The 22,466-nt window shown below is 54.2% G+C and overlaps 8 protein-coding genes across 10 annotated transcripts in view; 2 read left to right on the top strand and 6 right to left on the bottom strand.

The window, feature by feature from the left end:
• Position 1: 1 nt before the first annotated feature.
• Positions 2-3,559, bottom strand: LOC108554461 (cysteine sulfinic acid decarboxylase). Its single transcript, XM_017909751.1, has 8 exons — positions 2,921-3,559; positions 2,664-2,848; positions 2,291-2,585; positions 2,031-2,219; positions 1,879-1,943; positions 1,589-1,778; positions 1,354-1,523; positions 2-1,250 (listed from the first exon to the last, which is right to left on the bottom strand). The coding sequence occupies exons 1-8, from the start codon at positions 3,056-3,058 to the stop codon at positions 1,004-1,006; spliced, it is 1,479 nt and encodes a 492-aa protein (XP_017765240.1). The 5' UTR covers positions 3,059-3,559; the 3' UTR covers positions 2-1,003.
• Positions 3,554-6,227, bottom strand: LOC108554464 (carboxypeptidase N subunit 2). The gene is made up of 7 exons (XM_017909753.1): positions 5,569-6,227; positions 5,341-5,494; positions 5,176-5,247; positions 4,963-5,106; positions 4,459-4,846; positions 4,098-4,357; positions 3,554-4,023 (listed from the first exon to the last, which is right to left on the bottom strand). The coding sequence occupies exons 1-7, from the start codon at positions 6,038-6,040 to the stop codon at positions 3,576-3,578; spliced, it is 1,938 nt and encodes a 645-aa protein (XP_017765242.1). The 5' UTR covers positions 6,041-6,227; the 3' UTR covers positions 3,554-3,575.
• A 79-nt stretch (positions 6,228-6,306) lies between these two features.
• LOC108554463 (uncharacterized) lies at positions 6,307-7,304 on the bottom strand. Its single transcript, XM_017909752.1, has 3 exons — positions 7,148-7,304; positions 6,658-6,957; positions 6,307-6,567 (listed from the first exon to the last, which is right to left on the bottom strand). Exons 1-3 carry the CDS (start codon positions 7,167-7,169, stop codon positions 6,509-6,511), a joined length of 381 nt encoding a protein of 126 aa, XP_017765241.1. The 5' UTR covers positions 7,170-7,304; the 3' UTR covers positions 6,307-6,508.
• A 210-nt stretch (positions 7,305-7,514) lies between these two features.
• On the bottom strand, positions 7,515-9,093 carry LOC108554453 (uncharacterized). Of its 2 annotated transcripts, none has more exons than XM_017909738.1 (3): positions 8,387-9,093; positions 7,953-8,294; positions 7,515-7,876 (listed from the first exon to the last, which is right to left on the bottom strand). In XM_017909738.1, the coding sequence occupies exons 1-3, from the start codon at positions 9,054-9,056 to the stop codon at positions 7,647-7,649; spliced, it is 1,242 nt and encodes a 413-aa protein (XP_017765227.1). In that variant the 5' UTR covers positions 9,057-9,093; the 3' UTR covers positions 7,515-7,646. The 2 variants fall into 2 exon arrangements, with proteins under 2 accessions (XP_017765227.1, XP_017765228.1); XM_017909739.1 differs by having other exon boundaries at positions 8,399-9,093.
• A 4,638-nt stretch (positions 9,094-13,731) lies between these two features.
• Positions 13,732-15,485, top strand: LOC108554454 (death domain-associated protein 6). Its single transcript, XM_017909740.1, has 2 exons — positions 13,732-14,817; positions 14,896-15,485. The coding sequence occupies exons 1-2, from the start codon at positions 14,584-14,586 to the stop codon at positions 15,427-15,429; spliced, it is 768 nt and encodes a 255-aa protein (XP_017765229.1). The 5' UTR covers positions 13,732-14,583; the 3' UTR covers positions 15,430-15,485.
• A 716-nt stretch (positions 15,486-16,201) lies between these two features.
• Tsf1 (transferrin 1) lies at positions 16,202-19,441 on the top strand. Its single transcript, XM_017909754.1, has 9 exons — positions 16,202-16,475; positions 16,622-16,851; positions 16,936-17,239; positions 17,306-17,646; positions 17,890-18,140; positions 18,216-18,451; positions 18,533-18,812; positions 18,882-19,191; positions 19,265-19,441. The coding sequence occupies exons 1-9, from the start codon at positions 16,352-16,354 to the stop codon at positions 19,352-19,354; spliced, it is 2,166 nt and encodes a 721-aa protein (XP_017765243.1). The 5' UTR covers positions 16,202-16,351; the 3' UTR covers positions 19,355-19,441.
• A 177-nt stretch (positions 19,442-19,618) lies between these two features.
• On the bottom strand, positions 19,619-22,181 carry LOC108554466 (uncharacterized). Of its 2 annotated transcripts, XM_017909756.1 has the most exons (9): positions 21,806-22,181; positions 21,611-21,738; positions 21,317-21,529; positions 21,111-21,222; positions 20,769-21,017; positions 20,525-20,686; positions 20,253-20,465; positions 19,996-20,171; positions 19,619-19,894 (listed from the first exon to the last, which is right to left on the bottom strand). In XM_017909756.1, exons 1-9 carry the CDS (start codon positions 22,163-22,165, stop codon positions 19,705-19,707), a joined length of 1,803 nt encoding a protein of 600 aa, XP_017765245.1. In that variant the 5' UTR covers positions 22,166-22,181; the 3' UTR covers positions 19,619-19,704. The 2 variants fall into 2 exon arrangements, with proteins under 2 accessions (XP_017765245.1, XP_017765246.1); XM_017909757.1 differs by lacking the exons at positions 21,611-21,738; positions 21,806-22,181 and having other exon boundaries at positions 21,310-21,388.
• Positions 22,182-22,304: 123 nt separating this feature from the next.
• The window catches only part of LOC108554468 (probable glutamate receptor), a 4,382-nt gene continuing 4,220 nt past the window's right edge, over positions 22,305-22,466 (bottom strand). The window contains exon 12 of the mRNA XM_017909760.1: positions 22,305-22,466. Coding sequence (XP_017765249.1) covers positions 22,314-22,466 — 153 coding nt within the window. The 3' untranslated portion in view covers positions 22,305-22,313.

Below are 22,466 nucleotides of genomic sequence, written 5' to 3'. Positions count from 1 at the left end.
AGTTTAACCCGCCATAGGACGACGGTATTCGCGTTTAAACCGAACGCACGCGAGACTAGCACTCACGAAGAGATATCGCCATGAAGGCGTACGACAAAAACGGCGGGCACAAACGCTATAAACGCGACGCGACGCGACGCGACGCGACGCGACTACCATCCGTTTCTCCCGTGTTTCGCACCGATCACGCTCCTCGAGCAGTGGACTCGGCCGTATCAAGAACTTTCGGGGCCGAACCCGGGCAGGAGAAGCGTACGCAGGACGGATCACATCTATACTCGAGATCCAGTAATATTCATCCCGTATTTCTTTTATTTTAAATGACAGACACGATCACCTCCGGTTTCGCATCGAACGATTCAGTGCCATCGTTACGTCGAGCACGCGCGTCGCGTGTAATCTCGTCGAAAACGAACGTCTAACGTATCGAAATGTACCTACTACGTGTATGAATGTGGATATGGATGTGGATATGGATATGGATGTAGCTGTTACGCGCGAGGAATCGCTAAAAACGTGAACGCGCGTGTATGAATGCGTTACGCGTGCATGTGCATTCGTGGCACACAGCGCGCGTGATTCGCAGATTTTTATTATTGGCTCACATTGAGTCGCGGCAACGCGTCGACTCGTTCGCGCGAACAACGATAATCGAGAATGGAAGACGTGATAAAAAAACGATCCAACTTTCGAGACTCGAGATTTAGCTCGGCGAATTACATTCGGATCGAGGAATTTCACGCGATAAACTCAGACGACGTTTGGATAATTGAAAACGGACATTTACGAACGCGTGAAAAACGTCGCGTGTATCGTCGATACGCCGGATCGACGCTATCCATTTTAAATCCTTCTTTCCAGCGAGGCATAGTATCACGTGACTGCAATAAAATGAATGATAACGCCCGCAAGAATACTCTGCTCTCCAACGAATTCCTTTTTCTTCCGAGCTTTCTTTCTATTTTACTCGATGGAGCTCTAATGCGAATATGTCGGGATTGGTTTACAAATCGAGCGCAAACTCTTCGATCTTCTCGATCGCGTAATCCATGGAAGCTTTGCTCGGCGGTGGTTGACACGTGACGATCATGCGGAAAAAGTTGCCGAGGTTATTGTAGGACAGCGGCATATAACCAACCATCAGGCTTCCCTCGACCATCATGCGTTCCTTGATTTTAGCCGTGATTTCGGACAGCTTGTCCCACCATTCCCGAGTCTCCGGTTGAGCCCGCATACTCGGTGGTACGTACCTGCGAAACGGATATTTGTTCACGCGAATGCGGGAAAGCATGTAGCAGAGAGAGAGAGAGAGAGAGAGAGAGAGAGAGAGAGAGAGAGAGAAAGGATACTCACCAAAAGCAAACGTTGCAACCTTCGTATCGAGGAATAACCAAGCGAAATCCATCGCGATTTCGAATCCGTTGGAAAAAGTACTCGATGGCGGACATGGCGAGATCCACGGATTTCCGGAGACCTTGCGTTCCACGTGCCTTCCACATCAGCCAAAATTTCGCAGCATCCACCTACGACGAAGAATCGCGTAATCGCGTTTATCGTATCGATGACCGCGTAATTCGACGAGTCTCACCTTTCTCCCGCATTGCACGCTCTTGTCGCCCGTGTCCCAAGACACGTCGTACTGTTTGTCCTGTTGGAACAAGTATTGCGCTCCCGCGCAATTCGCCTCGTGCAATGCGTTTTTACCCTTGACCAGGAACAACGAACACTGAAACGGCGCGCCGAGCATCTTGTGGGGATTCCACGCCACGGAATTGGAGCTGTATCGTATTGAAACGCGCGTATCAGATCATCGCTGAGCTATCCGCGAAAAACGAGGAAAAGGAAAGAGAGAAAGAAAGATATAAGCGCGTAACGTACAGTTGAATACCCGTCAGTCGGTCTCGATACTTTTCCGAGAGCAACAAGGTGCCGCCCAGGCATGCCTGTAACAGCGACAATCGTTCGAATTACAATCGATAGTCTTTTCTTTCCTACCACTCGTTGCCGCACATCGCGAACATCGTACGAACGTCAACGTGTAACCATAGATCTTCCTCGCGGCAGATCGCCGCGATCTCTGGCAGTGGATCGAACGCGCCGAGGACCGTGGTGCCACAGGTAGCGTTGACGAAGAACGGTAAGTGGCCTTGCCTCCGGGCTTTCGCTATGCCGGCCTTTAAATCGTCCGGTCGCATGCGTCCCAATTCGTCGCATTTTACCTGTCGAGTGAATAATCGCGGTTTAGCGATCGTGTAGGTACGTGCGAATCTCGATAGCAAACGCGATTTACCTTGTAAACGTGATCGGTTCCCAGTCCCAGCCAGTGAGCGCCTTTCGTGAAAGAATAGTGGCCAGCCTGGCTGGTGAAGCAAACCAGCGGCGCAAGTCCCGCGAGTCCCTTTGTCTTTACATCCGGGATCTTTTTGTACCTGGCCAGTACCATACCGTACATGTTGGAAATGCTACCACCGGGACAGAGAATACCGTCTCCGTCTGGCATCGGAGGATATCCAATCAGTTGCAAACATTTCTCTATCACTTGTCGTTCCATCAAGGTAAATACCGGAGCCACCTCGTACGTGTACCTATCGACGCGAATCGAGAATACAGCTCCCTCTTTCTCCCCTTGTTTACACGCCGTATCGAAAATATCGGAAATTTACTGGCTCGTATTGAACGTATCCGTCAACCATGATCCAACTAGGCCGTATTCGTCGACACCCGCGTAAAGTTGATTGTGAAAATGCGGACTGGACGTCTTAACCGAGTACCTGATGGTCTGCCTTATCGACGTCTCGATTTCCTCCTCGCTGGCTGGTTCGTCGGTCAATTCGATCGGCAATAGCTTCTGCGAGACGAAAACACAAAGAGAACGCGTGGTGCGATATATTCGCGTGGCTTTTGATCGAGTCGCTCTCACCTGTAGATCTTCCGGATGAACGAATCGCAGGACGGGTTCGTTACCCGTACGATCGAACGCGTTTTCTTCGTCGAGAATCTCGAGCAAACGTTTCAGCGGCCCGATCGCCGTTTTCGTCGTGGATACCGTTGCCTCCATTGCTCGTGACGCACTGTATCGTTGCCCATCGAAACGGTTAGGTCGGCCAAACGATGCCGCGTTCCCCCACGCTCTCCGTTCGACTTTCCCTCGTACATTCGTTGCCTTTGGTCCGTTCTACTCGATCCAGCCATTTGCTCGGTCGATCGCGAAACGCGTCCGCCATCGTGGTTAATAACGCGCTACAACCACGCATACCGGCGCATCGGTCGGAAATTTTTGCGTCGCGTAATCGGTCAGACAAACTCGGTCAAACGGGTCGAGGAAACTCGAGCACAGATACGGCCGATAAAATCTCGCGATACGCGGTACGGTATGCGCGTATATACTTACATGCGAACAAACTAGCGACACGGGAAAGGGAAAATAAAATCGAGGCGGGAGGCGGTGGTGGAGGAGGAGGAGCGGAGGCGGCTTAGATCAGTATAATGAACACGTAACGCGTAACGATTCGCACTGGAGAAAAAGGAAAAGTTATCGTCGCGGTGCGAGAGAAGGAAGAACGTAGACCGACTCGTTACGCGAGTCCCGGATTATCCGTGGTCCAAGTGGCTTTTCGTCCGCCACCACCAGCGCCACCACCGACGCCACCACTGGCGCCACCGCTAGCGTCATCGCCGCCAATGCCAGCCACAAGGTCGACCGGCAGTCGAGGAACCAAGCCTCTCATCGAGGCCCACTGGCCTTCGCAGAGTTCGTGAAACGTCAATCGAAGCAACAGCTTGCCACCGAGAATACCTGGGCCCCTGCAAACCGCTCCGGCCCCAAACTCCCAAACGCCTAAATCCTCGGTCGAATTCGTGCCGTTTACCCGCGCTAGGTACATTCTCTGCAACCACATGGCCAGATAAGAGGCGGCGCAATCGCAGTGCCATGGGTTTCTAGCGAGACGAAGCTGCTCGATGGATTGCACCGCATCCAATATCCGTGGCGGCATCGACGACAGATAATTCGATTCCAGCTGCCTGTTTGATCGCAAACGCTTTCATAGAGATACTCGACGCCCCGTACGAGGCCCTTTACGACGCCCCTTACTCACAACTTTCGCAGATTCGGCGTGTCCTGGAATAGCTCGGGGTGCATTATTCTCAGATGATTCGAGTGCAGAAAGAGGGACGTCAAGTTGGACAGGCCGTGAAACGCGCCGCGGGACAAACTCTCTATGCCGTTCGCGTAGAGAACCAACCTCGCCAATTTGCCGGAACTCGAGAACAGTCCTGGCGTTAAGTTTCGTATACGATTGTGACCCAGTTGAAGTTCCTCCAACGCGACCAAACCTCGAAACGCCGACGGATCGATCTACGGTCAGCAAACGAGATTCGTGACAAACCGGCGGACGAAGAAAGCCCAAAGATAAAGGGAACGGAGGAGAATTTTCCTGCCCGTGTACCGATATTTACTCTAGCTATCTCGTTGTTGGACATCTCGAGAGATCGCAGCCGTTTCAACGGGGTTAATAATTCGGCGGATATCTCCGTCAGTTGATTGCTCCTCGCGTTCAACTCGCGAAGCGACGCTTGAGCTCGAAACAATTGGTTCGGTAACTCCTTCAGCCGATTCTCCTCCAGACCGAGATAATTGAGACTCTTCAAATCGGCGAACAGGTCGACCGGAAGATTCGACAATCGATTCTTACCCAGCAACAGCTCCTCCAGGCCGGACAATCCGCGAAACGTACCCGGCATGAAACTCGCGATTCGATTGCACGAGAGATCGAGCAATATCAGCGAAGTAGTGCTCAGGAAAAGAGTTTCCGGTAGCGTTCGCAACCTGTTGGTGGATGCGTCCCTGCGCCGTGCCAGGATAGTCAGAAGGGATAAAGAAAAAGAACCGGGCGAGAAGAGCTATTCTAAAAGGGAGGAAGAAAGAGAGAGACGAAAGATCGTCGATATCAGGTCACTCACAGAATACGAAGGTTTCGCGTGCTGAAAAATTGCGATCGATGCAATTCTCTGAGCATGTTCTTGCTGAGTCTGATACGCGTGACAGCGTGCAACGAGAAGAACAGGTTGAGGGGGAGATGCTCGATCGAATTGTCACTGAGATCTCTGAAAAGAGCGATCGAATGACTGGATTCTCGAAGAAGAAAACCGGATTCGTCACCGTCTACTACTCACAGATGATTCAACCGGGTCATATCTAAAAAGGTATCCCTGTGAAGCGCCGTCAGCCGATTGCCACCCAGATCTCTGAAATCAACGATTTCCAACGACACTCGAATCGATTTTCGTGCCATCGTGTCGCGAGTAACGACTGGCGACGTGGCCAGTGAGAGAGCTTACAGTTTCAACACGTCCCGAGGTACCAGTTGCGCCGCGGGAACGTCTAACAGATCCTGTCTCCAGCAAGACACCGATTTCGTCTCCGGTTGACACCTACACGGACCTTCCGCGCAAATCTCCCAGTCATCCTCCTCGGCGGAGCTCATCTGCCAAACTGCGAACGATTCGGCCGATATTGCGTATCGCCGACTCGGATCGATGGCACAGAGAGGAAAATGCTACGCTTACCGGGTTGCTCCACGGCCCTGAGTCTTCTCTCCAGACGAGACAAACGATTCTCGAACTCTTCGAGAACGGTGGTCGCCGCGACGCTACCGTTCGCCGTTGAAATCGAGGCGTTTGTTCCACTGGTCGTGGTAGTGGTGGTCGTGGTCGTGGTGGTGGTGGTGGTCGTCGAGGACGAGGACGACGACGACGACGACGACGACGACGACGACGACGACGACGAGGACGAGGTCGCGGATCGCTCGGCGGAATGCGCGCAATCGCGAGAGGAAATTTCCGAGCGCGAACCGACACCGAGAAGCGTGGTCGAGAGCACGACGAGCAACAGACGAACGATCCGATCCGCGGCAATCATCATCCTCGTCGGGAGCAAAACTTCCTTCTTTCTCCAGGCACCCGATTCGTTCGACTCGTCGTGCGCACCGTTCTCGCGTGTCCATACGCTGGTCCCTGCCCCTTCTGCCCTCTCGCTCATTTCCTCGCACGGCCTTCCGGCCTACTGCGTACCACCGTTAATACGGTTGCCGCTTTTCGCGTAACGCTCGAAATTGACAAACAATGGTCGCGCTCCTAGGCTGACGCGACCGTCTATCTACCACTTGTCGTAATCGTCGTTTCCCTAGCCCCCTCGTACCCCTAACCTAACCTCCATCGACCCGGATCAGCCGCGAGTTTCTTCGATCGTTCTCGAAGGAAAGAAACGCAGCTACAAAGGTAAACTCTCGCTTTCTCTTTTATTTCTTTAATCCTACGCTTTTCCATTTTCCTTTCCATCTTCGGTTCGCGTCTCCGCTCTCTCGCTGATGTCGAAGCTGAAGCTGAAGCTAATAAGGCCGAAACTCGGCGTTACGTAAGCCTATAAGCGTTGCGTTTTCTCCTCGAACGCGTGGATAGACCCGTGTCGAGGGGTGCGGTGCGAGGCAAGGGTGGTCCATTCGCGAGATTAGAAGAGCCTGACGCCACCCGATCCGGGACACTCTCCCTTGTTCTTGATCGCCAGCTCTATAAACGAGCGAAAAGAGGAAACGTGAGGATGGAAAGACGAAGCGCGTGGAGGAATTGGCCAACCACAGAGGTAGACACAACACTCACTGGTCCCTGTTGCGCAGTTGTAAACGTCCAGAAGGCACTCGTTTGCGAACGTTCTGGGCTTGAAGCTCTCGTCGTTCGGATCGTGCACGCAAATCGGATCGTGCTCGTAATCGCACTCGTTCACGCAGTCCTTCTTATTCTTCTTCGCGTTATCTATAGCCGCCTTCACGTCCTTGCTCGCGGTCGCTGTCTCCTTTATCTCCTTTGGCTCTTTCACCCGTTTGGTTGCCTGCGTGCTGTTCTCGGCCGACTCCGCGTTCGCTCTCTCGATCAGCACGAGAGCGCACGCGACTACCAACGCTGCGCGAAATCCATTCGAGACAACGATGACGACCACGACGATGACGACGACGACGATGGTCGCGATCGCGGCAACGAGCGAGGAAAACGAAGGTAACGAGAAAGAATGTGCGTCGACGTAATTCGTCCGACTTCCCTTTCCTCCGTCGCACGATCGAAACGTCGTCGCGGGTTTGTCTCTTTTACTTACCAAACAAGACGCTCGACTTCATGGCTCGTGGAAAATGCGGCGATCGACGATGTCTCTGGTTGTTGGTTTCCGGTTGGCCGAAGAAAAGAAAATCGAAACGATACTTATCCGCCAACGATCGAGACAAAGACGTCTGAAACGACGACAGCGTGTAGCGTTCGGGCTTATAAACCGAGAGAATCCCCCCACCGTGTCCTCATGAGAAATCATCGAGGAGATCACGTAGCGGCAATCTTGGAAATTGCTCGCGCCTCCGCTCAGTCGGAATTGCTAAATGTTGCGATTTCGATGGAAATGGAACGAAAGTCTCCGCTACGCTTGTCCGAAACGTCTTCTTTATTGAACTCGAGAAAAGACGTGGAGCGAGTGAGGCGGCACGTACATGCTAACGCGCAGTGTCAACTGTCGAATAAATACGCGAACGAATGCGAAGAAAAGTTAGTCGACGATCGCGCGAACAAATTTCCATCGTCGCGAAGAATCGCCTCGGCTGCGAACGCTAAGACTTTGCTCGAACGATTCTCGTTTCCTCCGCTATGTAGTTTTGCAGCAATTGCTCGTAATCCGGCCACGATCGGTCGCGTTCGAAGGCGCGTCGAATTTCACATGGAAGCGTCGCGCAGTCCTCGATGCGGTTCGATCGAGTTTCGTTCTCGACCCGGTGCTGCTTCAGCGCGTCCTCCACCATCGCGGTCAGAAGATTCAGTCTGTTCCACGCCCTCGACTTCGCTGAAAAGCAGAGACAACGGTGGACGTAGTAGTAGTCAGAAACGCGAGAATAACGTATAGACAAGACGGGGGTTACCGTTCAGCGAACGACGTCCATCGTCGTCGCCGTCGTCGTCGCCGTCGTCGTCATCGCTCTCCTCGTTGTTGTTGTTTTGCACGTTTATCTTCTTGATCTTCTTAATCTCGAGCTTCGGAATGAATAGCAACAGACAGATGACGGCGATAAACTTGACGATCATCTTGAAGATGACCAACTTGAGGAGAATCTTGGCCAGAGTGAAGGCGTTGAGCTTGAGGCCCCATGGCCAAGAGAGACCGATCGACGAAAATCCTAGGTGCATCGATTCGGTCGCACCGTACGGGCTGCCGTAGGTGGCGCCGTAGGTGGCGCCGTAGGCCGGAGCCGGCGATCCATACGCTGCAACCACGTTCCGTGGATCATCGATTCGGAATCGAAGCGGGAATACGCCAGGGATCGAAGGGACAAGAAACGCGGGCGTAATACGATACCTCTGGTCTCACCTTGCTGTGGCGGCGAATAGTTGGCACCGACCGTGCCACCGTAGTCCCCGTAGGAAGAGTACTCGTCGTAGGGTGGTCTGTAGGTGCCGCGCGGCGGCTGCGACTGCGGTGGGACCCCGTACGAACCCCGAATACCGGCAAAGTCGCCGGCTGATTTTGTCGGTAAGGTGTACGAGTTGCTCGGCACCATCGAGTACGAGTCCCGATCGATCGATCCAGGATAGACGACTCGCGACGATTCGGATCTTTTCGCCGCGTACACCGGTCCCTGCGTATCTTCTTTTCTTCGCTGAAACGATCCCGTAGCACCGGTTCCGACTCCGTCTACCGCGACCACACCCTCGCGAGGATCCGTGCTGGTACGAGAATGCCTCAACGCCTCCAGATAGCTGTCCTTTCCTCGAACGAACGGGCCACCGTTGTTACCGTTCTTCCGTTCGATCGGCAACGAGATCTCTCCCTCCGATCTGGCTTCCATCGCGTTTCCACGACCGACGATCGCGTGATTGTCGGTGAACGTGGTCGTCGCCGTCGTCGTCGTCGTCGCCGCCGCATTTTCGCCAGGTTCCACACCGTTTGCCACTGCTGCTATTATCGTCAACGTCGCCAACGATCCAAGGAGGCGAGAAACGCGCGATCCTCTTCGTCGATGGTTCATCCCCGTTTCTATCTGTTCGTGGATAAAACGAAGGAAAACGAAACTCGCGTAAACGAAGCAGCGAGAAAGGATCTCGCGCGGATGCGCGTTCGTATGAAACCCGTCGCGAACTTTCGATCGAACGATCCTCGAGACTCGGAGTATCGGAATGACGCCGGTCCAACGCGCAAGGGAACGTCGAAGGTTGTTCCGTTTGCTCCCCTCGAGCGAAACGCCGTCGACGCATATTAAACGGATAACGGTCTTCGAACTCCGTATTCGAGGTTCGTTTTCGCCTGGATGGCCCGATCGTTAACGGTGTCGCTTTTCCTCGCTTCGGCCCCCGATCGGTGAGGGGCGTCGCGCGATCGTTATGCGCTCGATGCGGTCGCGATAACGGTCCCGCGATTCGTCCAACCTCTTACGATCCCGAACGATCCACTGGCACACTTGCGATCGTTGCACGAAAATCGGTCACGACGTGTCGACGCGTCCGCTCACGGAAAGGGAAATTTACCGAGCGATCGATGCCGCGTCGAGCCATCGAGGCCGTCCAGGTTTCCCAGGGCAACGACAATCAACCGCTTCGTCTGGAGAATCTTCGCGAGCGTTATCCTGGCCGAACCTCGCGTCGACGAACATGGAGACGTTGTAAGCGAACTGCGATCTCGTAGCCGTACATCGTTTTTCCTTCCGTTACTCGTCCGTTACTCGTCCGTTACTCGTCCGTTACTCGTCCGTTTCTCTTCCGTTTTAGATGGGTAAAGTTCGGCAACTGTCGCGATTTTGCGCTCGTTGGCAGGGACGCGATAGCAATGGCTTCCGGCGTCCACGTTCGTTTCCTCGAGCATCGGACCGGTGAGACGCGGATCGAGCGATTCGACGGTGGCGAAAGAGGAGACGGCGCGTGTCGCGTCGCGGGACACTCGGTAAGTAGGGGCCTTTTTTCCCCATTTTCGTCGCCACGCGATAACTAACGATCGCGAACGCGATGGCGCGGTCACCAAGGTGGCGCCGATCTTCTCCGTGGTCGAGAGGAAAGCCAACCCGTGGATCTCGGTGTTGGCCTATCCGACGATGCGAAGGATAAGCAGATGCGCCGAGAGTCGACGAGCGAACGGTTACTCGTGCTGCGCGTTTGTCGGCACCGAATACCTTCTCGGCCAAGCTACCTTCCCGGACTTTTGCCTGACCGTGTGGCACTGGAGAACCGGCGAACGGCTGACCGTCGTAAACGGACCTAACGCGACCACGTTGGGCATGGATCGCGCCACGATCGCGTGAGTACCACACCGCCTCATCCTCCTCTGGTCCCATCGAAATCGTCGTCGATCTTTCCATAGGTGTCCGACGGACTCGGCTCGCCTGGTAGCGCGATTCGCACCGTCCACCGGCACCCTGTCCGTGTATCGCGTGCTGGCCTGCTCGAACACGGTTCGACTCTTCCCTCTCGACGTTCGCTTCGAGCGTCGTCCGGTCTCCTGTTCCTGGTCCACGGCCGGGACTCTGCTGTACTACTGCGACCAGCACGGGAACGTTTGCTCCGTCGACTTGGACGAAGATCAGAGGGATCGTGGTCGCGATCGAACGATCGTTCGAGTCGCCGAACAGGCCATCCCGTGGAGAAATCCCGCATTGGTGGGTCACAGCGACGGAGTGCTGGTCTTCGGCGTCAACGATGCTGATCGCGAACGGGACGTTCGAGCAACGGTAAGACGCGTCGCGTATTTCCGATACAGCGTTAGATCGCGTTCGGTGGATTGTGCGCGCAGTTTTACAGGAAACCGTGGAAAGACGAAAACGACGAATGGCGAGCGACATGGACGATTCCCCTACGGTCGTACCCGAGGCACGCGGTAAGCGATCCGCGTCGCGACGGTATCCTGATTCTCGGGGAAGACGGCAATCTGTACGAAATGGTATGGGAGTCGCGCGAACATACGCCTCGTCTCGAGTGTCTCCTATGGGGCGACGTCCACTACGCGACCATCGTACCTTTACCTGGCCGATACCTGGGTGCTCTGGACCGAGCCGACGGGCTAACGATCGTCGACGCAACGACCGGCAAACTCGTCTCCTCCAGCACGCGATTGGCCCATCACGGTAAAGGTCGGTAAGAAAGAAGAAGACCGTTGGAAACGCAACGACGAAAGACTCTCGTTCCATAGTCGCCGACCTGACGTCGCACCCGACGTCACCGATTCTGGCCAGTTGCAGCGAAGCGGGAAATTGCCTCTTCGTCGACGCGTGCACGCCCTCGTGTCCGAGAACGACGCATTGCGTTCATCTGCAACGGGAGCCGTTGGATCGCGTAAAGTTCTCCGACAGAGGTTGCCTGCTCGGCGTTTCCGCGATCCGAATCGGCAGGTTGTTCCTGCTGTCGACGAGTCCCGCTGAACCGAGAGTCGCGGCCTGGCTGAACCTCGGCCGTAAGGTAAGGAGGAGAGGCAGGCTGAAACGCGATTTCCGTCACGTTCTTTCGTTGCCAGGTGCTGGATTTTCTGATTCACGAGACGGACGATGACGATGTAGCCAAGACTCTGATCCTCGTGGGAAACGACGAGTCGAGCAACTCTCGTATCGGGAACGAGATCCTCGAATACGCGTGTCGCTGGTCGGAGAGAAGCGTTTACCGCGAGGATGCCGATCGCTCGACGAAACTACCGTCGTCGTTCGAGCGTGTCCATCGCGGAAAAGGATCGAGTCGCGAGATGATCGGGATACCCTATCTCTCGAAGCAATTGCATCGAATCGAGTTAAAGGTTAGCGATCGACGTCCACGCGAACGATGTCACGCGACCTCATCGATCGTTGCGTCCTCGTTCTCAGGAAGACCCTCGAGAAGGAGCGTTCCTCGTCGAGGCTCTGCCGTCGTTGCACCAGACTCGAGGAATCGAGATCACCGTGCAACGCGGAAAGTCCTCGTGCCTGCTCACCTGCGGATTCGACGGGTTGATCGTCGGAAGGGACCACGTCGATCCGCGACGAGTGTTTGCCCTGTTGGTCGCGCATCATCGATCGGAAGGAGGCGGTCGACGCGCCGTTCTCGTCGGTCACGCGATTATTTCCCTCGGCAGAAACGGAGATCTGGTTGCCAACGGGTTACCGTGCCGGTTAGCCTTCTCGCCCCGTCTTTATCTCCGATTCCACGTTTTCTTTTCCCTACCGTTCGGCGTTACGACTTTGATCGAACAGGAGGATCGAGCGGAATGACCGAAGCTCGAGATCAACCGGTTCTGCTCGTCGCGTTACGCCCGATCGACTCGAAACGGGGAAAACTGATCCCCCAGACGCGACGCATTTCGTGGAGACGCAGGAGGAGGCAGAGACGTGGGTGGAAAGGACGGTTCATCGGCGGTCGATGGTCGAACAGAAGCGAGCACTCGCGTCGCGACTGTCCCTTCTACGAGACTGGACCAAGCTGAAGCGTCAGGTAAGCCCGAACGATTCTTCCGCGGAGAAGACTCCGTTCGAACGGAGAATGCCGTTTTTTCCTACCACAGATAACGACGTTGCTCGACTCGAACGAGACGGCGCCACCGAACCAGCGTCTACCGATTTCTGCGTTCGATCTCGATCGCGCGAGCCGAGAGCTCGCGTTCGAGGCGATGGAGAAGCGACTTTATCGCGATGCCGAGGAGCAAATCGCGCGACAGGATCGCACGAGTCGTTACATACGCGATCGATTCCTCGATCCCCTAGTCGTCCGACCTAGAAGCGTCTTCTCCCTTTTCGGACGATCGAGGGTCACCAACTATCCCCTAGCCGAACTCGCGTCGCAAGACAGGCGTCTCGCGGCCTGGTCTCGATTCTCCATGAAGACGCGGCAATTGGTATCCAGGTAATCGTCTCGCAGTGGAATCCCTAGCGATGTTCCTTCGTTCCGTTTCGCGTGTTTAGATTAGAGGACGAGGATAATCCGTGTACGCTCGACGTCGAGAACCCGTGGAGTAGCTGTCACGGCTTCGTAGAGGTCTCCGAAGCGTGCGCGATTGCTGAATTTCGAGAACGAGAGATCAAGGAGAGATTCGACGAACGATTCGAGCAGACTCGAACTGCAAAGCAGAAGGAAATAACGGCGGCAAACGATCGCGCGAAGGAAGTTCGTCGCCTCGTTCGCGAGTTGCGGTGCACGTTTCACGTGGACGCGAGTTCTAAGCTTCTCGAGGCACCGGAGTGGCATCCGACGGAGAGGGAGGAGGACGCGTTTGACGTGGACGCCAGTCAACGCGAGCAACCGGACGACGACGACGACGACGACGACGACCCGGAAGTCGAGGCAAAGGTCGAGGAATTTCGACGGAACGCGCTCGACGAAATGATGGACGGCGCGTTAGAAGTCAGGTAATCGTCTCTAGATCCGTTGCGTCTTTCGGCTATACGATTCTTCCTAAACCACGCGATTGGATGAATCGCAGATTGGAGGACAACGCGAAGAGAAATATTCCGATGCCGGAGTGTCTCCGCAGTAAGGATCCGTTCGACTATACCGAGGAAGACGCTCGAGCGATCGAGTCGTACGAGAAAAAGATTCGCGCGCGAGAGAGCGATCGAGAAAAGTACAGGTCAACGCTGGAGTCCGATATCGAGAGGATCACGGGTAGAGTTGTATTTACCGCGAAGAAGCGAGCTCGAGGTTACTCGAGGATAACGGTTATTAACGGTTCGGTTTCAGAGGAATTCTCGAGGAGTGCAAAGATCTTTGACGACGAGTTGAACGAGTTATCCTGCGAGAAGATACGAGTGGAACGTTCGATACTCCAGGGAAGACTGTCCGCTCTGCGAACGATCGTTCGACATCGAGAGATCGTGGAAGAGAGGCGCGAGGTGGAACGCGCGATCGAGTCGGAACTCGCGCCAGCGACGAAAGAGACGCGCGAGCTCTGCGAGCAATGCGATCTGTTCGAGGCAGGTGTGGCCGAGGCGAGAATCGGCTACGAGAACGCGCGCAAACGGGACAGGCAGCTCGAGGGAAAGTTTCGCGGCGAATTGGTCGAGTCGAAGCCATCGATGACCGAGTATCTGTTTCGACAGTACCGAAAAAGACCCGCGCTATCCGGTACGCACGGAGCGTGCGGGGCATCCGTCGCGTTCCTCGCCGAACTCGCCAGCTGCCTGATCGAGGAACGAACCTCGGACGTATTGCCGGCCGAGTGCTCGAGCTATCTGCGAGCCGTGAACCATCTGGACGCTATGCCCGACGGACCGTCTCGACGACCCGAGCTCGACCATTGGCGTCTTACGTGTCGCCTCAGAAGACTCAAGATGGAAGCGGAGACAAAGGTGAGTCGACGGCACCGATTTCGCGATACGAACGCGGACGCGGATAACTGTACGGCGCGATACGATCGGTTCGAAGGTGAAAAGCTGCGCTATCGAGTTGGCGGAAGCGGAACAGAGCCTGACATTCTTGCGGAAAGCGTGTACCTTCGCTCGAGACAAGGTCGACCGATGCAAACGGACGATAGAGCTTCGACAAGCGTCCCTCGAAGCGGACTCGTCTACGGATCGGGACGTAGCGTTAACGCTGAAGACGGGACAACTCCGAATGCGGGGCAAAGGTTGTCCGTTCACCGACTGGGAGGATGCCGTTCCGACACCGGTCGAAGAAGTGACCCGCGCCAACCGTGCGATCCAAGAGGCCGAGCGACGAAGATCGGACGCGCTGCGAAAACTCGCAAAAGTACAGGAACTCGTTTCTCTCGAGGAGTGGCGTCACGAGCTAGAGAAAACGAGAATGGAAGATTTATTGGTACGAGCGAGGGACCTCGATCTGGTCAAGGTGCGACTTGCTCTTTTCTTCCAACTCGTACTCGAAATCGATCCCTCTCCTTCCCTTCTTTTTCTCGTTCGTTCCCAGGTGAGCAGAGTCGCGCGGGAATGTTTACGCAATTCGCAGGGCCGGTGTCGTACGACGTCCAAGCGGGAAGACCACGACGACGACGACGACGACGACGACGACGACGTCGACAGGGAGGAGGACAGGAAGGAGGAAAAAGCAAGTGGGACGCACGACGAACCCAACGAGCGAGAAACAGTGGAAAAAATGGTATCCGTTTCGCGGTTTCACTGGGAATCCGGTGCAACGAGACGAAAGAGGGCATCCGAGTCGGAACGACTCGTGACAGAGATACGGACATGGCGACGCAGGAACGACGAATCAACGAGGAAAACTGAGCGATCGACGATCGAGAGGGAGCAACTCGTGCTCGCGTCGAGGGATCCCCTGCGATTAAGAGTAGCCGCTTTTCGAGCGAGCGGAGCACGAGCATTGAGGCGCAAGGCGCGACTCGCGGCACGAATTCGAGATAATCTGCAACAATTGTCGATTCTCGAGACTCGACTGGAGACTTGCAAATTGCGAACATACCCGACCTTGAAGTTGAAATTTTGATTAGGTCGCGCGACCACCGGGTCATCGCGATACGGGATTCCCCGGTGAAAACGATACTGCCCATTCTGAATTTTCCCATTGCCCGAGAAGGAAAATGAAAGAGTGGACGATAACGCTGATTCTCGGTCGCGTCGAAGATCAAAGGTCGAGCATTTGGCTATCACGGTGCACGAATCGCGCGCGGGTCCCGGTGTGTCTTTCGCCTCGAGAAAAGGCAACCTTCCTCGTCGATGGCCGGGATAGCCTTGAAGCATGGGGAATCACGCATATTTTGCAGGAATTTCGCGTCATCAGCGACCAATCGGTAACCGAGAACGCACGCACGGTCTCGTGTCCTTGATTGCCGCCTATTAGCTCGTTGAATCGCAACGTCTGGTAAAACGGACGCATTCGCGATCAGCGAAAACGAGATAATTCTAGACAATACGAGACCGACGAGATAATCGCGCGCGGGGAGGGAGGGGGGGCCTAATCGTTCCTACTGCATTGATCGTCCGACCTAACCGCGCGAGCTCGCGCGAGTTCGTGCCATGTAAATAAATTCGCAGGGAGTATCGTATTCGGAGTGGGGCAAGGAAAAAGTGCAAATAGCGTCGGTGAAAACGGACGAAGAAACCCATATAACACATAGAGGAGAGAAAGAGAGAGAGAGAGAGAGAGAGAGGGAGAGAGAGAGAGAGAGAGAGAGAGAGAGGGTCACCGTCTCCGATACTCCCTCCAGATGCCGCGCGTGATCGCGAGAATACGAGACGAGGAAAAAGGCGCTCCTCTGTATATAAGGAGAATCTGCAAGCAGCGACTCGTGCAACAACGACCACGCGCAGTTTATCGCGGCTCGACGCGGAGGTTATAGTTCGTGCGTCGTTTCTCTCGCCTTTATCTTTCCTTCTTATAGCGTTTCTCAACGCACTCTACTCGCGTAATGCTCTTGCCAAGTCGTGTGACGACACTTGCGTTTGTCGCGTTCGCCGTATTCGTCGGCAACTCGATACCGAGCGCTACCGCCAAATCCGTTCTCCACGATTCTGCCAATTCCAGACGAATCTGTAAGTATAGCGAAACAGCAATCGATACACTCTGGCTCGACGTACGGTGCAGTCTGCCCGATCGCTCGAGCCAAACACCTGTGTCTCGGGAAAAATAGCTCTCTCTCTCCGGCGAACGCGTTTCACCTCGTCTGGTTTCACCGTAGTCACGATATGCGTTCCCGACGTCTTTTGGGAGGATTGCGTGGACATGATCAAGGACTCGGCCCACAAAGGAATTCCCGTTTCCTGCATCTCTGGACGCGACCGACTCGAATGCATCGAGCGGGTCGGCAAGAAGGAGGCTGACGTGGTAGCTGTCGATCCGGAGGACATGTACATGGCAGTGAAGGACAACCAACTGGCCACCGGGGACACTTACAACGTGGTCGAACAAGTGAGCGAAAAGCTTCTCTTCTCCTTCTGGTACACCTTGGCCGGGAGATATACTCACGGTCCACGTATCTAACGTCTTTCCCAGGTGAGGACCAAAGAGGAGCCGGACGCTCCGTATCGCTACGAAGCCGTGGCCGTGATACACAAAGATCTGGCCATCGAAAACGTGAACGGCCTTCGCGGACTAAAGTCCTGCCACACGGGCGTGGGTCGCAACGTGGGTTACAAGATACCGATCACCAAACTTACCAGCATGGGTGTCCTCAACAATTTACACGATCCGGAATACTCGGCACGCGAGAACGAGCTACGCGCCTTGAGTTCGCTCTTCTCCAAGGGATGCTTGGTCGGCACTTGGTCCCAGGATCCGGCCATCAATCGCAGACTCAGTAAGCTATCGGAATCCTCCGTCGCGTTTATCCACTGTTCCGTTACCTTTCCGTTTCGCCTTTCAGAGGAGACTTACTCCAACATGTGCGCTCTCTGCGAGAAACCCGAGATCTGCGACTATCCCGACATTTATTCCGGATACGAGGGAGCATTGAGGTGTCTCGCGCACAACGGCGGCGAAGTAGCGTGGACCAAAGTGATCTACGTGAAACGATTCTTCGGCTTGCCGGTCGGTGTATCCCGGGCGATTCCGACCACGGAAAATCCAGCCGACTTTCGATACTTTTGCCCGGACGGTAGCAAAGTGCCGATAGACAGCAACACGAAACCGTGCACTTGGGCTGCCAGACCTTGGCAAGGATACATGACCAACAAGGATGTCAAAGACGTAGAAGCGGTTCAAAAGGTCTCTCTCTTTCTCTTTCTCTTTCTCTTTCTCTTTCTCTTTCTCCTCCTCGGCCTTTCCTTTCCTTTCCTTCTGTGGATGTCAAAGACGTAGAAGCGGTTCAAAAGGTCTCTCTCTTTCTCTTTCTCTTTCTCTTTCTCCTCCTCGGCCTTTCCTTTCCTTTCCTTCTCATTCCTTTCTTGCCTTGTTCGCGATCGCCCGACGAATTCTCGTTTAACGGATGCCGCTTAAAATATTCCGCAGGAGTTGACGGATTTGGGTAAACTGGGCGAAGAAGAAAAGGCGGCTTGGTGGAAAGACATCATGCTACTCGATGAGAAAACTTTGGCCGTTCCCGCCCCGGTTGCGTTGCCCGAGAATCATCTGAAGAACGCGAAATACTGGGATGTGATCGAAAGGAATTCAGGAGCAACGGACAAGAGCGCTCGCTGGTGCGTCTGGGATAAAAACACGCTCGATAAGTGCCGCGCCCTCGGCATAGCCGCCTATTCTAGGTAAACGATCTTGCCGCAAGTCGAGTCACCGTGATATTCTTCTCCTTAATCGATGCTCGTTACTTCGTATCGTAGAGACGTCAGGCCAAAGTTGGAGTGCACGCTCGAAAAGAATCTAGACGACTGCTTGATGGCCACCAAAATGGGTAACGCGGATCTGATGGTCCTCGAAGGCGGTTCGCTACTTCGTGCCTCGAAGGAGTTCAACGCCGTTCCCATCGTCGCGGAATCCTACGGACCAGGTTCGACGAATTACAGCGAAAGGCCAGCGGTGGCGGTCGTTCGGAAATCTGGCCCGATAAACAAGCTAGGTAAGAGAAATTTCTTCGTTTCGCGCGAACGCCCCTCCATCTTTCGCGGTCGACGAATCGTTGCTCGATCGTTCGTTTCAGAGGACCTGAGGGGCAAGAAATCTTGCCACAGCGGATACAAGGGTGACTTTGCCGGTTGGGCTGCACCGGTTCACGCGTTGAAACAGAAGGGTCTGGTGAAATCGGAGGATGACGTGGAAGACTTTTTCTCGGCATCGTGTGCTCCCGGAGCGCCGACCGACTCGAAGCTGTGCAAACAATGCGTCGGAAATTTGGCGAGTAACAACGACGAGCTTCGAGCCGTGACCAAGTGCAAGCCGAACAAAGAGGAAACGTACAGAGGTGGAGCTGGAGCTCTCGCGTAAGCCGTGAAACCCGATCGGATCGTAACTCGTCACCGTGTTTCCTTATTCGCGTCGTTTCGTCGCAGGTGTCTGATGGCCGGCAATGGCGATGTCGCGTTCGTACCTTTGACCGCCTTGTCGGGCAACGTCACTGTCTCAAAGTCGGAGCTCGTGTTGCTCTGTCCCGATGGCGGCCGTGCTTCCGTCGACGAATGGCAGCGATGCAACTTGGGCCTGGATCCGCCACGTGTGATCGTCGGTTCCGGCACTAAAACCGCAAATGGCCTGGAGGAACTCACTCACGGCATATTAGCCGCCAGTACCCTATACTCCAAGCGGCCCGATCTTTTCCAGATGTTCGGCGTTTGGGCCGATCAATCGAATCTTCTGTTCCGGGTATCGATCACGTTTCTACCTTTGTCGCCCGAAAGAAAGGGATAGAATCGATTTCGGATCTTTTCGATTTCAGGATCAAGCCAAGGGTCTCGTGTCGATGGACAAATCGTGGAACAAACAGAACGAGTGGAAGGAGACGCAACGGGATTACGGTACGGCTTGAAGCGCCGACATTGCCGTTTCCACGTCATAAGAAGGCATCGAGGAACGTGTCTTTTCAGACGCTGCAATAAAGTACCATAGAGCATTAGACGTTGTCGATTTTATTTTATTTTAACGCTCTCTTACTCTCTATCTCTCCTCCCCCAACCCTACCCCACCCCACCCCACCCTTCTCTATCTATCTATCTATCTATCTATCTATCTATCTATCTATCTATCTATCTATCTATCTATCTATCTATCTATCTATCTATCAATCATTTGTGCTGCATCCATATTTATCTCTCTCACCTTGTTACGAACTCGCGAATAAAAATCGCAAACGATACATGCTAGGATAGCGCGACCGGTCTACGAATCAAATATAGTCTCCGCGGTGGACAGCCTGAGGACCAGCTTCAGGAACGATTCCGATATTCGACCGTATTTGCTGCGACTGTATTTCTTGTACACTATCTCGAAGCCACAGTGGTTTTGCCCGGAATGTATCAGGCGTCGCAACATCGCGATACGCGTTTCATCGATCTCCTTGTCTGGAAATCTGCGAATCATCGTACAACGTTTTGCGATGAAACAGAGAAAAGGGAAAAAATAAAGGCACGAAACGTGGGCGAACATGGCGTATGGGAAAAGAATACCGACCTATCGATCAAACGAGGAACCGCGGCAAAGAGCAAACCCCTCCAGAACAACCATCGAGGACTGGAGTTCTCGGTCGTGGCGTCGAAAACGAGACCGAGCACCAGTTCGACTACCGTTAGGGTGATCAGCGTTACGGGTGTCCGACAAAACTGTTCGTCCAATAGGGTAACGTCGATCTAAAAAAAAAAAAATGCGTCCTCGATTCGAATGGAACGATCGAAAAGGGAGAAGAGCGGGGAAAAAAGAAGCGCGTTTACCAGGTAATTGCCGCAGTTGTAGATGAACGAACAGGTCTCGACGGGTATGTCGACCCGACGACTACAACTGACCACGTGATGCGTGAACATGCTGTACGCGTCGGGAAACGTGACGTTAAAGTCGAAGACCTGCAGGATCTTCCTTTCGTGGGCTATCAATAAGTCCTCTCTACCCGCGTAAAGATCCTTGGCGAGGGCCACCATGGTCGTAGCCTGCGAACAACGAGCCAAGCCGGAAGAAAGGTCGCGAAGGGAGAATCTCTTTTCCTTACCGTCGGAATCCTGTGGAAGTTTTCTTGCCTCTTCAGACAGATCCAAAGACTCGCCAGTGCCGACAACTGTATGAACGCAGTCTCCACGGGAATTCTGTCCGTAACGGCGTCGAACAGCTTCACCGATTGATACACGATGTACGACGGATATCGACAATGCATCTACGAACGTTAACGAGATTCGTTAAGCCTTCGCCGTTCGCTACCACCGCGATCGCCAGACGCAACGCGAACGAGAACTCACTCCGAGACGTAACAGAAAGACAACCACCAGTCTCCTTTGATCGACGTTCACGTGCTTGGTCAAGAAGTTAGCCGACAATCTCGGTGATCGCTTTTCCCTCTCGCGTTCGATCGTCGGCAAATCGTCGTGATATTCCGCGTGACACGACAACTCGTGCGGAAATGTATCCTCTTCCTCCTTCCATCCTCTTTGATCCATCGATGGATCGATCTCCTTGAACGTGATCACCTTGTTCCGTCGAATCACCGCCTCGAAACGGGAATCGAGTGTAGTCGATCGACTCGAAACGATCCACGTGTACGGATCGAAAGTTGAGAAATTCGCGATTAAACAACCGCTTACCTTGACAGCTGTCGGTGGAGGCGGTGGTTCGTCGACCGGCGTCAACACGGATTTCACCAGCCCTCTCGTTCTTAACGCCTCTTCCATGCGCTGGGGTACAGCGGCTACGCGTCTGTCGGAGGAAAAGGAAAAAGTACCGAAAAGTTGAACGGCAGGATAGAAAGAGAAAAGAAAAAAAATAAGAAAGGGAAAAATTCACCGCGTACACGTTCGTCCTGTCTTCGATCATGTTTCTCGATCGCGGAACGTCGCTTTTGATCGCTTTCGTTGCCGTTCTCTTCTTCACGGAGCTTCGTTCGGCAATCGAAGAGGCTCTGCCGAAACGTAGCTGCACGCGCGAATCGATAGCGACGTCGACCGAAGCTGAACGTCCTCTGCTTGCTCGCGTATCGGTTCGCATCGTTTGCACGGAATTTGACCTGCGAAAAAAGGGAAAAAGCTTTAGGACACCTACGACACGTCTAAGAGACGATTTTGCAATGTCGATCAGCGACGCTTACCTCGGACGACACGGTATTTTGGAGGGTAGAAATTTCTTAGCGACCCGCGGCTCCTCCACTGTACATCGGTTTTCGATTGCCGATCGCTTGCCGATCGGCACTTTGCTCGACCCTTCTCGAGATTTCGACTGGAAAGAGAGCGAAAAGTCACGCTCGAGGTTAACGCGAACATCTCGTTTGTCGGTATTTTTCTACCTGTTTACGGTTCCCGTCGTCGTTCCCGAAAGGCAACTCCGTTCCCGAGACGACGTTCCGTTGATCGCAGTGAACGTGAAACGGCGTCTTTTTAACGGGAAAGCTCGAACCGAGGGTACGGCCAGCGTGACCATTTTCGTTCGAGCCTCCAGCTTCCTTTCTTCGCTCGTCGTTCGAACCTAAGAAGACGCGCGTTCGACGCGCCGCGTCACCGTTCGCGAACGATACCTTTTTACCACCGTCCACCGCGTTATTATAATAGATCGAGGAACGCGCGTTTTCCTTTCCCCTCGCCGACGAGGTATCGTTCGAGAAAATCGTCGGGACCGCGACGCGCGCATTTCGCGCCGAATGAGCCATCGTTTCCTCTTCGTTTCTATCTCGATTCGTTTTACCGCGATCGGCAAAGGTAAACCTCGTACGACTGCCGCTCGTTTGTTGTCTCGCTCGTTCGCTGGCTCGTTCCTTCGTCCGGACGATGGCTGCTCGTGCACGCACGATCGTTTGTTTATTTTCGCGTACAACCGATCGGAGCAAACGTTCGCGGAACGTTCGCTTTCGATTCGAACTGCGAGTTTGCCGCCAGTCGCCGCTCCCGATGCCGATCGACCAATCGTTCCACCAGCAACACCAGGCAAGTGACGAGGAAAGCCGACAGCAG

Source organism: Eufriesea mexicana, unplaced genomic scaffold (assembly GCF_001483705.2).
Source record: "Eufriesea mexicana isolate 0111107269 unplaced genomic scaffold, ASM148370v2 scaffold21577, whole genome shotgun sequence".
Taxonomy (NCBI): domain Eukaryota; kingdom Metazoa; phylum Arthropoda; class Insecta; order Hymenoptera; family Apidae; genus Eufriesea; species Eufriesea mexicana.
The sequence above is the reverse complement of the archived record's forward strand: the minus strand, read 5'-3'. Positions and strand labels throughout refer to the sequence as shown.